Source organism: Sphaeramia orbicularis, chromosome 9, assembly GCF_902148855.1.
Source record: "Sphaeramia orbicularis chromosome 9, fSphaOr1.1, whole genome shotgun sequence".
Classification (NCBI taxonomy): Eukaryota; Metazoa; Chordata; class Actinopteri; order Kurtiformes; family Apogonidae; genus Sphaeramia; species Sphaeramia orbicularis.
In genome coordinates this window covers 54,587,829-54,603,324 of record NC_043965.1, presented here as the reverse complement: position 1 = coordinate 54,603,324, position 15,496 = coordinate 54,587,829, and the positions used below count along the sequence as shown (strand labels likewise).

At 41.8% G+C, this 15,496-nt stretch overlaps 1 protein-coding gene across 1 annotated transcript; it reads right to left on the bottom strand.

The window, feature by feature from the left end:
• Window positions 1–10,550: 10,550 nt before the first annotated feature.
• On the bottom strand, window positions 10,551–11,330 carry LOC115426258 (putative nuclease HARBI1). The gene is made up of 2 exons (XM_030144259.1): window positions 11,003–11,330; window positions 10,551–10,915 (listed from the first exon to the last, which is right to left on the bottom strand). Exons 1-2 carry the CDS (start codon window positions 11,328–11,330, stop codon window positions 10,551–10,553), a joined length of 693 nt encoding a protein of 230 aa, XP_030000119.1.
• Window positions 11,331–15,496: the final 4,166 nt, after the last annotated feature.

Here is a 15,496-nt window from a genome sequence, read left to right as displayed (position 1 = left end):
GAACAAACAGTCTGATCAAACATCTCAAATATGGATCTATCATTTCATTAAGATCAATAACTTTATACTCATGCCTTTTGTTTTGTCCAGACTCAGTGGCTGTAACCTGTCAGACAGAAGCTGTGAAGCTCTGTCCTCAGTTCTCAGATCCCAGTCCTGTAGTCTGACACATCTGGATCTAAGCAACAATGACCTGAAGGATTCAGGAGTGAAGATCCTGTCAGATGGACTGAAGGGTCCAGGATGCAGACTGGACACTCTCAGGTCAGGGTTCAACACAGAACACAACACATCATTTCAATGTTTGTCTGCAGTTGTTGGATGGATTGAACTTGTCAGTGGTTGTTTGTGTTGAACTCCAGACCAGTTCTACTGATCTTCAATTGTGTTCAGAGTCTGGAACTCATAGACTTTACACATTGAAGTCCTGTTGGTGAAGTCCCATGCATTCACAGACTCTGTTCAATGACTCCAACGCCACTGATCTCCATTCTCAGTTGATGCATGTGATGTTTTGTGTTGCAGATTGTCAGGATGTCTGATCACAGAGGAAGGATGTTCTTCTCTGGTCTCGGCCCTGAAGTCCAATCCGTCCCATCTCAGACTGATAGACCTGAGCTACAACCATCCAGGAGCCTCAGGACAGGAGCTGTGTGCTCTAGTGGAGGATCCACACTGGAGACTGGACACTGTCAGGTATGGACTGAGCTGATGCATCCACAGATAATGGCAGATAGAACAGGTAGAGCTGACAGGAACCATCTGTCAGAGCTGGGATCCATCCTGTATGAAGGTCCAGCCCATGTTCACAGACAAACACACTCAGTGATTCAGAAGGAACCATTTAGTGGATCTGAACAGAAAAGCTTCAGTGGATCAGAGGGATGGAATGTTCATGTTTCCAGCTGACCTCTGACCCTCCTCCTCCTTTCAGGTTGGATCCTGCTGGAGTCCGATGGCTGACACTGAGGAGACGTAAGTGTGGAAGTGGAAGGATGAGCTGGTAGCTGATTGGTCAGGACTAGTGTTGTTTATGTCAGCCTGTTTTAATTTTAGTTTTAGTCTAGTCTTTGTGCCAAACTCTCAGTTCAGTCTTGATTAGTTCAAGTCACGTTCATAGTTTTTTCGTCTAGTCAAGTTTTAGTCGACTAAAACTCTGAGCATTTCAGTCATATTTTAGTCAGAATAATACAGAACTATTTTCATCTAATTTTAGTTGACGAAAACTGATGACATTTCAGTCTTGTTTTAATCAATTAAAATTGTATTTTAGTCTCTTTTTAGTAATGCAATTCTATTTAATCTGGTCAATATAGTCTTGACAAATCAATATTTTCATTCAGGTAAACCCATTTTAGTTCAAACAAGGTTATATTATCATTCTTATGGACTCAGAAATATATTATATGCTGTTACTTTCCATATTTGTATGAATATTCATGAGGGCCAGTCTGGTGAGTCCAGACAAAATTACTTCCGAACCCAGCCCGGGTCCTGTCTGGCTCAGTTCGGGTTGCAGTACTCTACCATGTGGACCCGGACCTGGAGCAGGTCTTTTTGGACCCTTGACGTTTGGAGCATGAGACGGAAGGCGAACCATCCAGACTTCAAGTGCAAACCAGAGGAGGTGAACTGCCTGGGTGTGAAACGTCTAGTAACCTGCGGACCGCACAATTTCAGAAACACCTGCAGTAATGAAACTAAAGATTATTACGTCAATTCATCTTGTCTTGTTAACGAAAATGAAGATACATTTTATCACAGTTTTTGTTTTGTAAACTACATTTAGTCTCGTTTTTATTAGTCAACAACATTGGATTACACATTTAATTATAGTTAATGTCACATGACCACCATTTTCGTTATGTCTCATCTCGTTTTCGTCACGCGATAAAGGTTCGTCGACGAAGATATTTTGTCATAATTTTCGTTGACGAAAGCAACACTAGTCAGGACTGGTACCACATGGACCCCCATACCCTAAGCAGTGAGTCCTCAGGTCCAGTCCCAGACTATTTAGTGCATATCAGAGCTCTAGTGTCTTTATGCACATTTACAGTCTGTACTGTCACTGTGAGACAAAGAATACAAATACAACCAAGAAGATCCAAAACACAACAGAGTTCATCAGGATGAGAAGTTTGGCTGAGGAACAAACTCAGATGAAACCTCCAAAACACTTCTAGGAACTTTTATTATCCATCAGATAAAGAATCTGATTCAGTGAGGAAAAGTACTGAGTTTAGATCCAATAAGTAAACAAAGTCATTGTGGAGAAGATTGGAATCTACAAATCCAACATTAGATTCATTAGCACCAACTAAATGAAAACAACAATTCAATCAAACAGAAAATACTATGAGTCCAAACCAAACCAATGAAAGTCCATGGTTCGTTCCATGGTTCAGTCTGTGGTTCGGTCCAGTCTCTTCTATATGGATTCATCAACTCAATCCAACATTTGTCACATCTGTGTTTTTAGTCTATTTCCACATTTCAATCCTGTGCTGGATCCATTAAACCAGCTGGTTCCAGTGGGCCGTCCTTCACTGGACCATTTGTGTTGTTGGTTTTTTTCCTGCTGTCAACATGATTGTAAACACACACATTTGATGGGAGCCCTGAAGCTGTTGGGACATGTGAGCCCAGTCCAAACCATGACACAAACATTCAACCTTCATGTTGAACACTGGCTCCATCCTCTAATTGTCTTCAATGCAGATTCCTGCTCATAAACCTCCCAATGGTTTTGTGTGTCAGCTCCATCCAGCCTCTCTCTGGACTGTTTGGATGATGCTCTGATCAAATCCATGTACACATTTGGACACTTCCACTCACTTGTTCTTTTCAACACTTCCTTTAATGGTTCACATATTGAATTGATCTAAACCTGGGGCTCAAATCCATCGTTTGTCCCATTCTTTGTGTTTCTGTCAAGAACTGAAAATCTGTTCAATACCATTTGATTTTCTGTTTGACAAAGAAGGAAAATCCAGTCCTTTACAAATGTTGAATCTGCTGTTTCTGATCAGGAAAATCAAACAGGAAAATCCAATCGACTGTTTTTATTGAACGTCTGTTGGTGAAAATGTGCTCAGAAACAACAGATCCGTCTAGAAAACACTGGATTGATCTGTTATTGATCAGTATTGATCAGAGTCCGACTCACACATGATCCATCCATCAATAACAGTTGAATTGAACCCAGTGATGTGTTTAGACTGTCAGCCAATCAGCTGATCAATGATCAATAACTGCAGCTGTTTTGTGTTTTCTTCTGTCCATCAGATTTCTGTGAACTCACCCTGGATCCAAACACAGCGAACGAACGCCTCAAACTGTCTGAAAACAACAAGAAGGGGGAAGGAGTGGAGGAGGTTCAGTCATATCCTGATCATCAGGACAGATTTGAAGTCTGTCCTCAGCTGATGTGTTCAACTGGTCTGACTGGTCGCTGTTACTGGGAGGTCCAGTGGAGTGGAAATGTTGAAATATCAGTGACGTACAGAGGAATCAGAAGGAAAGGAGACAGTTTAGACTGTAGGTTTGGAGAAAATGATCAGTCCTGGAGTCTGAACTGTGATGCAGGTGGATACAGGGCCTGGCATAAAAATGAATGCACAGTCCTCCTTCAGTCCTCCTCCTCCTCCTCCTCCTCCTCCTCCTCTGGTACAGTATCAGTGTATGTGGACTGTCCTGCTGGATCTGTGTCCTTCTATGAAGTCTCCTCTGACAAACTGATCCACCTCCACACCTTCAAAACCACATTGACTGAACCACTGTTTGGAGGGTTTGGACTGTGGAGCCCAGGATCCACAGTGTGTTTGTGTGGTGTGTAGTTGTGTGTTAGTGTGATGCAGTGTTGGGCAAGCTCCTTGGAAAATGTAGTGAGCTAAGCTACCAGTTACTCTGCCGTGAATGAAGCTTCACTACACAGAAGCTACCACCCAGACAAACACCGCAGAAGTAGCTCACTACATGTGAAACTACTTTAAGTTGCGCCAACTTAACATGACAGTAAACATAAGAAACTACATGTTTAAATTACCAAATACATGCAAAGTCAATACCACTGGGTTATCAGTATTTCAGAGTAACTATAATTACAGACCAAAGAACAAAAATTACTGGCCAAATACTGACATCTGCAGACCAGGAAGTTAACAATGCTCACTTCGGTCCAGTTGGAGTTCAAAGTCACGTGGAAGTGGAGGGCAGTAAACAGAATACTTTGGATGGCTGTGCAGACAGGGGACTGACTAAAAACCAGGCGTTTCACCCAGGGGTGGGGCTCTACGTCCTGCGTCACACACATCATGGACATCGTGGACAGTGCACTTTGAGTTTATCTGATTGGTTTTGATGTGTGGAAGAGAATAATTTATTTAAGGTGAAATATGAACAAGCATGCACTGTCAACTTCAGATTTAAGAATTTTATTGAAACAAATGTTCAAAAATAACTGTAACCCTATGTTTGCCTCATGTTGAATACATTTACATTCATGCAGTTGCTTGTGTGTCCAGTAAAACTAACAAACTGCTCCTGATTAAGTCAGGATCATTTTATAATAGTGAGGAAATACTACTGATGGATTTTTGGGTAAACTTAATAGAGTAGTCTGACATGTCACTGTTTCTAAAACAGGATGTTTTTCTGGACTACTTAAAAAAAAAAAAAAAAATCAAAAATTGAGAGTATCCCCACTTCTCCAGGGACCACTACACCACTGACAAACTGGTTCCTTTAGTGCAGTTTATCAAACTGGGGGTGTGAAGTCTTTCCGGGGGGATCATGGGATCAGTCCTGGGTGTTTTTTTTTGTTCTTTAGGATAGAACATGTATCAGGTGGAACTAATGTTTTAGCGTTGGAGCACCCTGAACTCATTTTAGGGATGTACACCAAACTATTCTACTGCCATGGTGACAAAGAGTTTAGGTTTGGACAATGAACAAGGACTGGAAAAGACACATGGGATGGGACATGTTTGTGTTTTGAACCAGTTTGGACAGTTTGGACTTGAATGTTCTGAACTGTCCAATAGAAACGGGCTCATGGACCCACTGATATTGGTCACATGTTCATCTGTGGAACCAACATGTGTTTGTTGTTCGAAAAAAAAAAAGTAACTTCATCGTCATATTGTCTCAGTGAGTGGTCTGGTTGAGTTTATTTAGCAAAAATCTAAGTTATTTTTCAGAGGGGAACCGGCTGTAATGCTCTTTACTGTGAGTTTAGTGCCTCTGAAAAGAGCCTTTGTGATGATCATCGTCCACACACCTCAGCCAACAACCGTTGGATGTTCTGCAGAACACCCAGTCCCTCACCGAGGTGAAGTTAGCAGCGGGTTGGATATTCGACGGACATTCAAAACCATCGACTTAGGGACTATCAATAAATTACTGCTCTAAACGTTTTTCTTCAATAGCTTCTCCAAACCAATCTCAAATTCTTATAATAAAGAGGACCTTTAGGAAACACCACTTCAGTCCTGTTAGTCCTGTGCTCAGATCTGTGCACTGGCTTCCTGTGGCTCAGAGAATAGACTTTTAAACAGCTCTGCTGGTCTAGAAGTCTGTCCATGGTCTAGAACCAAAGTACATCTGGGACATGTTGGTCTCATTTGAACCATCTGGGACCCTGAGAACCTCATGGACTGGTCTTTTGCTGGTGCCCAGAGTCAGGACTAAACAGATGCAGCTGTGTTTCAGTTCTATGTGTTTCAGTTCTATGCAGTTAAACTCTGGTACAGTCTTCCTGATGACGTCACACAGACCTGAACTGTGTCAGTGTTTCAGTCCAGGCTGAAAACAGTTCTGTTCAACTGAGCATAGAACAACTGAAAGGGTTCTATCTGACCTCTGACCTTTTACTTTGTTTTAATGGATTATTATTTATGTTTTAACTGTAATTGTGTGTTTTTAATCTGTCTCTTTTCCATTTTTGTAAAGCGCTGTGAATTGCCCTGTGTATGAATTGTGCTAGACTAATAAATCTGCCTTGCCTTGCCACTTAGTATTTCTCTCAAGTCTGTATTAATATTTTTTATGAATATTATTCATATTTTTAGGAAAAAATGTCTGTTTTTCTTCAATAGCTTCCTGGTCATGTGAGCCAGCGACTCCAAACCAATCTCAAATCATGTTAATAAAGAGGACCTTTAGGAAACACCACTTAATATTTCAGTCTAGTCTATATTAATATTTTTATGAATATTATTCATATTGTTTTTACAAAAAATGTCTGTTTTTCTTCAACAGCTTCTCAGTCATGTGAGCCAGCAACTCCAAACCAATCTCAAATTATGATGATGATGGATTAGATTTATATAGTGCTTTTCTATGAACGCATACTCAAAGCGCATACAGTGGATCCATTATTCATTCACTCTCACACTCTCCCTCTGGTGGTGGTAAACTACATCTGTATCCACAGCTGCCCTGGAGCAGACTGACGGAAGCGTGGCTGCCAATTTGCGCCTACCACCACCGAACATTCATACACCAGTGTGAGTAGCAGCACTGGAGGCAAGGAGGGTGAAGTGTCTTGCCCAAGGACACACCAGCATGTGGACAGAGTGGGATTCGAACCACCAACCCTTCGGTTATTGGACGACCCGCTCTACCATCATATTATAATAAAGAGGACCTTTAGGAACCACCACTTATTATTGCTCTCCAGTCTATATTAATATTTTTAATGAATATTATTCATGTTTTTATGAAAAAATGTCAATTTTTCTTCAATAGCTTCCCAGTCACGTAACCCAGCGAATCCACCACTTTATGTTGACGTTAAGACTATATTCATATTTGTCATGAATATTATTCATATTTGTAGTAAATATATTATTTTATAGATTTGATAAAATATTATTAATATTTTAGGACTAGTGTTACAGATGGAAATGTGAACATTCCAGTTTGAATTTGGCTCAAGTCTTTATTATAGTTTATATAAATGTCATCAATATTTTTATAGAATAGAGGCCAATCTTTCTGAAAAGTTTCCAAATATATGTCACAGGGACATCCAAACTATTACTAATTTTTATCTGCCATTTTCAATTTTTTCTGTCAACACACAATATGTAATTTTCCAAATTTTTAAACATTGCTAATTATGTGCAGTACTGTCCTGAGGTTTGGACTGCAATTACAATGCTTAGCAGTAGTTGGCGGTATGGCAAACCTTAAGAAGAATGTCCGGGAAAATGTGCTAAACTGCTAACTCACAGATTTTTAGCAGAAAGATTGAGCAATGGAACGGTTTCAAAAAGGTTAAAGACAGAAATGTACAGATCTTTGGGAAAAAGCTGGTAGTAAAGAACTCATCATTAGATCACTACTTTCGCACAGTTGTGTTGACATAAATATTACACCTCAACAGTGGCGCTTAGTCACACAAGATTTGTTCAAAAACAATGACACACGCAATGTAAACTGGTTGAGGTTCGTCTGGAGAGAGGACAGGTGTGGAATCAGAATGAATGGGCTTCATGCGGGTAATTTGTTCTATATAAATTTTGTTCACCCAAAGCATTTAAATATTAAGCTTTAGATTACTGAGTCATTGATGTTTTATATGTGAAGCAGTTTTGATGTAAGGATTCAAACTAAAGCCCGACCGGTTGTAGCTTATCACCGATTAATCAACATCAGTCAATATGTAACTGATATATATTAATTTAAGTTTTTGCTGTGCGGAGATTCTGTGGCTCCGTTCCTGTGTCTGTGCTGCACACTGCCCCAATACCCCACCCCACCCCCCCACACACACAGAGCAGTGAAGTGCCCCTACACCTCTGACACTCACTCGGCTGCAGCAGAGAAACAGTGAAAGAAACTGCATTTATTTTACTCCATGGTAAGTTGTGACTTTGTAAAACAATATAACACTACACTTTAGTGCCCCATGAGAAAAACGTCTTTGCAGAAACACGCTGTCAGGGTACGCCAAGGAGAACATTCTAGTTTTTTTTAATGCAAGTTTTAGAGAGCGTATGACAGCGGTTTAACGTCATGTAAGTTGCACCTCTGTGAAATAAACAAAGACATAAGCAACTGTTTATTCTCATGTCCACCATTATCTAATATAAGACTATTATACAGCGTTTTAAAGTTATGTAAATTATCTTTGTGAAATAAACAAGGATGCAACTGTTAATCAATATGTCTACCATTATCTAATATAAGGGTGTATTCACACCTGCCTTGTTTGGTCCGTTTCAAACGGACCAGAGTTCCTTTGCTCCCTTGGTTCGGACCTTTTGGGCTGGTGTGAATAAAACCCACCGAACTCTGATCCAGACCAAACAAGTGAACCCAGACCCAGCTGAAGAGGTGGTCTGGGCACAGTTCCATACGAACCCTGGTGTGGTTCGTTTGAGGTGTGAAAGCAGCCTGGACCTGATCCGACACAGTTGGGTTTTTTGCTGTTGTGTAAATGGTGCATTATTACTTCCTATTTGCACTGTAGAAAGGCTACCTGGCTAAACTACTGGCTAAAACGGTGATATAGGATAGCTCCACAAGCAGTACGTAGTGCTAATGCTTTTGGAGAACAGTCTGTAGACAGGGCCGTTTCAAGATATCTGGGGGCCCTAGGCAAGAAAGTAAAGTGAGGCCCTTAATACGCGAAGATGTGGTAGTCGAATCACCGAAGAAGAAAAATAAAATCCCTGTTTTCTGGTGCATTTAATGAGTCATGAATTACTCTGTATTATGCAACACAGAGTATCCACCAGAGTGTAGTAAAGGACACAGGGCCGGATCTACTAAGATCCCAGTTTGCGTGTAGTAATTTGCTTGCGCAAATTAGAATTTTGCATGGGGGGCTGAACCTCGGTTTGCGGGTGGTTTATCAAGATTGCTTGCACAATTGTCAGCAGGTGCAAAGTGTTAGAGACCGCCCTATTTAAATGAGGATTTTGCGCGTTTGTTTGTTGGTTTGCAGCATGGCAAGTTTAGAGACAAGAAAGCGTAAAGCTAAATTTGACCCTCTGGAATTAGAGGTGTTGGTTGATGAAGCAAACCAACACTTAGATGAGCTAAAGCAGAGAACTCTGACGATTGCACAAAGGAACGCTGTATGGGAGAAAATCTGCCAAAAAGTAAATGCTGTTGGTAAAACGAGGCGAACAATGGATGAAGTAAAAAGAAGATATCAAGACATTAGAAGGAGAACAAAAGAAAAATTGGCACACAACAGAACATCGGCAAATAAAACGGGTGGAGGCCCAGCGGATGAAATCCCTCTGACCGGCATTGAGGAGCAGGTGCAGTGGACGTTCTGCGAAGAGCAAGTCGCTGGAATTGCCGGGTATGACACTCTGGACCCAACAGCAGAACAAGGTAGGCGAATAGTAACACACTTTTTCGTTTGAAAATATTTTAATTTACCAAATAACAAATGAATGTACCTCCCGTGGTAACATTTTGCTGTCTATTAAGTTAAATCCCCAACAAAAAACATTTCTCTTTGTTTGATATGCAGAATCTTCATCAGAAGTTCAGCCACTCCCCCCAAATCCCACCAAAGCAGCTGCCACCCCTTCAGAGCCTCCAAAGGACCCAGAGGACATTGATTTGGAGTTGCTAAGGGAACAAAAGAAACAGTCTGCAGCCCTTCAGACAACTGCACGGGAGATGCGAGCGGCGTCATCCTTGGCACGGGCGGTCAGGCGCGACACTCAGGCCATTGCCACACACAGCAGACAAGTGGTCAGCGCACTGTCCGCCCTGATGATGGCCGTCAATTCTGTGGCGAGAGGACTAGAGGCAATGACTGCTCTCCTTCCAGGTATGGACGCGGGCCGGCCAACTCCTACGGAAACGGCAAGGCAGCCGGGGACTGGAGAGACGTACACGGCTGGCAAATTCCACCTGCGCAAAAGAAAATGACCGGGTGACGTTTTGAAGACAAAGGAAAAGAAGACTCATCCTGATCACGTTTAAGTTGTCTTACATTTTGCTGTAAATATTTATTTTGTGTGTAAAATAAGCTTTACCATGAAGAGGTTTTTTTTTTTTGCCACGTTTTGTGACTGAAGCCATGAGTCTTTGATTCTGCGGGGCTTCACATAATTTAACGTTTAGGAGACTGAATATTTCGTTTGATGATATGCTTGTATTAATTTAGAAAGTGACTGAAATCACCTTTTTTCAATAAATGTTTTGCTTAACTTTGCAATGCTCTTCATTGGGTCACACTAACCAAAGGGAACGGGCTTGCGCTCGTATTCTAATCTACAGCATATGTTTAATCGAGGTGCTTTTCTGCATTTTGCGGGGCTTAACATAATTTGACGTTTAGGAGACTGAATATTTTGTTTGATGATATATTTATATTAATTTAGAAAGTGATTTAAATCACCTTTTTTCAACAACTGTTTTGCTTAACTTTGCAATGCTCTTCATTGGGTCACACCAACCAAAGGGAACGGGCTTGCACTCGTATTCTCATCTACAGCATATGTTTAATCAAGGTGTTTGTCTGCATTACATACCATTAAATGACAAAAGAAAAATAAACACATACCCCACACACCTCACAAGAAGTGACTCTGAATGAGACTGGTGCGTGTCTGCGTCCCCGCAGCATTCGGTTGTTGCTCCATACGGAGGGACAGGCCGACGTTGTCTTCCGGCATGGCATCATGCTCCAGTCCGTGTAGCTTGGCGATGTTATGGAGCATGCAGCAGGTCACCACAATCTGGGCCACTTTTTCTGGCCTGTACAACAGTGCTCCTCCAGTGCGGTCCAGACAACGGAACCTGCTCTTCAGGATTCCGAAGGTGCGCTCCACGACATTCCGTGTGCGTATATGGGCCTCGTTGTACCTGTTCTCTGCGGCAGTGGTCGGGTTGAGAACAGGTGTCAGGAGGAAGGGGTGTAGGGGGTATGCACTATCACCTTAAAAAACACATGAATCAATATGAGACATGTTCTTGTTTTTAATGCAAGTAATTATTTTACAAAGGAATGTACAATTTGACTCACCTACAAGCCAGCCATCTCCAAACTCGCCATTTCTCAACTTGGAAAACAGAGCACTGTTTCTCAGAATATAGGAGTTGTGTACTGACCCGGGATATTTGGCCACAATGTTGGTTATGATGCCTTTGGCATCACAAACGCACTGCACATTCAATGAATGCGTGTGTTTTCGATTTCTGTACACATGCTTGGTGTCTGCGGGGGGCACAAGCTGCACATGGGTGCAGTCAATCGCTCCTATAACTCTGGGGAATCCAGCTACCGCAAAGAAGCCTTGTTTGGTCCCATTCAAGGAGGTCTGAGTGTGAGGAAACCTAATAAACTTGGCCATCCAGCGCAACATGGCATTTAGGGCCTCAGAAAGCACTTCTGAAAAACGGGACTGGGAGATCCCAGCTGTGAATGCCACCGTTCGCTGGAAAGATCCAGATGCAAAAAAATGTAAACTTGCCAGGAGTTTTGTCATTGCCGGTACTGCCTGACTCCTTCTTGTGGCTGGTTCCAAATCTGCTTTGATTTCGTCCAACAGCTCCAAAATGGCAAAGCTGGATAGGCGATATCTTTAAATTAGTGTTTCCTCATTCATACCAAAGATGTTCACACGAGGGTGAAAAATGCATTCTCTGCGTCTTCTTTCATTATTTCTGCGTCTCCTTCTTGAAACAACGACGGCAGCCATGTGTGTGTAATTACTCATCCAAACTGTTTGCACCTCTGTTTGAAACGTGTTATTTATAGGCGCAGTTTCAATCAGCAAAATTGCTTTCTGGTTTGATAAATCACTCTGCGTGCGCTAAATTATTATATTTACATTTTCTCCTCCCACCACACGCACAACTGCGTGTAAATGCCCCAAATTGCATATTCATTAAGGCAAACGTACTAACTGGATGCAGCCACGCTGTTTTGCACATTTGAAGGACGCAGCCCTTATTGCGCACTGTTAGTAAATCAGTTTGTACATTTTTTTGCGCGTGCAATGAGTTTGCACACGTTTTAATACACGCAAACCTTTGATAGATCCGGCCCACAGTGTCCTCAATTAGGCATTGTTGATGGGAATGACACAAATTGTCACTATCAGTTGGCGCTGACAGAAATTTAAGCAAAGCACCTGAAAAAGAAAAAAAAAAAGGCATTTGGTGAGTAGGCTTACTTTTGTCCTTATTCTAGAAGTATATGATTAAAGTGCGGAGGATTTGATAGTAACTTTGCAGGAGAAGAACTTCACTTCCCATAATGCACCAAAATGTAACGTCAGACCTCATCTGGGAAAACTACCTGAGCACATGGTGCAAAGTGTTGCGATGTGTTGATGGGCAAGTGTGGGAAATATAGATAATTACAGAGTTTAAAATGGAGGATTGTGATTACATGGTTCACAGACACCACCATTCATTTTTTTGATGTTGTATTTGAATATTCTGAATATTTGACGATTTTGAAAAGTGTTGTAATTTCCTAATTATTCTAATTGTTCCTGAATGCCTCATGTATTGTTTACGTGTGCTTTCCTTGAACGTGAAGAAAAAAACGCAGTAAGGGCACAGAGCTGATGTGAGGGACTTTAACAAATGTTGGCTTGAAAATACAAACTTTTACTGCAGTCCTCCTCTAGTCCTCTTCTGAGCCTAAACCAGCTGACACACAAGAAACATATGTACTGATGAGACGGACAAACGCAATGGAAAAGGGACATTTTTCTCCTAATAGGATGGACAGATCACCAACGGAAATTGCTAGCTAACCGAAAATGTCCGTTGAACTGGATGGATTATTTGTCCAAACTGGATGGGATTCATAGGAGCAGACGATTTTGTTTGGAATACAGTTGTGTCGGTGACCGCAGCAGGAGCAGACCACCGTCCAGAGTAAGTGAAAACACTTCAGTAGGCTGAGCTTTGGCTTTTCATGACTAAATACTGTTAATGCTGTCGTACTTTGGTCCTCCACATCAAAATTATTTAGCTCAAAAGAAGTTTTGGAACGCTGTACAACAGTAGAGAAGGGCGATTGAGAAGCTGTGTTTCTTCTCTCCTTAAATTCTTCACACAGAACACAGTTGTGTTGTGTGTATATGATTAGTTCTTGAACTGAATCCTCTCCCTCTCATGATAACATCTATCTGTGTGTTTGGTCACTGATGTGAGGGCTTTTGTTCGCACACTTTCAAACATATCACACAGTTGTAGCCCATTTGGAGAAAACAATGGTTTACTTAATACTTACTGCTGTGTCGTTGGCGTTTTTCCTCTTCTTCTTTCTTTTTTGTCTTTTTGCAAACCCTGAAGGGTAGGAGCGCTTAATCATTGCTGTTTTTAAATGCTCGTGCCGCTGTGTTCAGTGTGGACAGACCATTTGTTCCTCCACTGACAGCAAGTGGGGGGTGTGATGGGGGGTGCACGAGGGCAGACATTTCTACATGACCCTCATAGCGTTTGTCATTGCATAGGGGGAATCCCCCTAGTTTAGGGGGCCCCAGTCACAAAACAGTACAGGAGAGGGTTAGCGCTGTCTCACTGTGGTGGTGTGTTTACAATGGATGGTTTTTAATAAGTTGTACAGATAAATGACCATGCAGCCATCGGGGACCCTCTTCAGCGAGGGGGCCCTAGGCAACTGCCTACCTTGCCTACGTCATTGCGACGGCTCTGTCTGTAGATACACTAGCAGAACTCCAACTACAGACCCGTTACATCTGCGCGAATAAGAGCGACAGTCACAACATGATGTACACATGAACTCTGTAGACATCTGTCTGTGTCTTCGTTGTTGACAAATGAATTCTACAATACTGTAAACCTGACGTTGCATCAAATGCTTTTGCTGCTCAAACATTTGTGCAAACGTCTGCATCTGTAAAAAACATATCGCTATGACGATAACAAAAACAGCAGCAAAATGTCCATGATTCTCAAGGTTAATGACGTTCATTTTGTCTTCTGTTTATGTAAATATACTATTTTCTTTGGTTCAGACAAGGAATAGTTTTTAGACGTTTCCTGCTTGACAGTTTCGACTGTGACTCCAGTCTTCCTCAGAAGTGTCGTCTGACTTGTTGCTGACGTGTCATTTATCAGCTGGTCGGCTCGATGGACCAATCAGAGCCTGTCGAGCTGACCGTGCCTTCTCCGCCTTGGGTGGTCTCTGGACAAACACACTTCAAAACCAATGAAAAATGGTTGCGGAACCTATCAAAACACACCCTCACGGAATCAGAGAAAACAGTATTAACTAAAGGACTAAATTTTGCCATTACACCCAAAAAAATACCACATGATGAATATATCCTTGCCACAGAACTAGCATGCCAAAAAATCCAAGACCAGGGACAGAAAGCAGAACTCCGAAATGCGGTAGCAGGGATCCTCAAATCAGCCAAACCACCACACAGGAACATTAGGAAGGAGGAAGAAAAAGCAATAAACTCACTAAACGGGACAAGTCAATCACCATCCTACCATCCGGCAAAGGCAGAACCATGGTTATAATGGACACAGAAACATACGAACAACAGATGGACAGAATGTTAGGAGACAGAAACACATATGAAATACTGAAAAAAGACCCCACAGAGGAAAAGAAAAGGACACTAAAAACACTACTGAAACCACTACTAGAAAACAATAAAATAACACGGGACGCATATGACCACCTCATACCCACAGCTAACATCATCCCTCGGATATATGGAACCCCCAAAATACATAAAAAGGACACCCCTCTACGCCCAATAGAAGACAGCATCAGTTCAGTCACATACAACCTCTCCAAAGCCATAGTAGAAATACTCAAACCCCTCCTAGGCACAACACAACACCACTGCAAGAATTCAAAACAACTAGCTCAAGAACTCAACAACATAACTGTAGAAAAAAACGAAATCCTCATTTCACACGATGTCATATCCCTGTTCACCAAAACCCCCGTGGACGTCACACTACACATTGTACAAGAACACTTAAAACAAGACCGGACCCTCAAAAAACACACAAACCTGACAGCTGAAGACATATCCACACTTCTAAATTTCGTTGCCAAATCCACATATTTTCAGTTCAAAAACAAAACATACAGACCGAAAGAAGGATTCGCTATGGGAGACCCACTATCTGCAATCATGAGCAGTTTTTTCATGGAGGACCTGGAAACCAAAGCCATCCACACGGCACCCACCCACTGCAAACCATCACTGTGGAAAAGATACATATATGACATTCTGGAAAAATAAAAACCGGACACACACAAGAACTCACAGACCACTTAAACAGTATTGATAAAACTGGGAACATACAATTCACCCACGAAGAAGAAATAAACCGGACCATATCATTCCTGGACATGAACATCCACCACAGAGAAGACGGCAGTATTAAAATCACAGTTTACAGGAAACCCACACACACCAACCAGTACCTCCTCTGGACATCAGAACACCCCACAGCACACAAACTCTCCGCTGTCAGAACACTTTATGAACGGGCCACCATCATAACT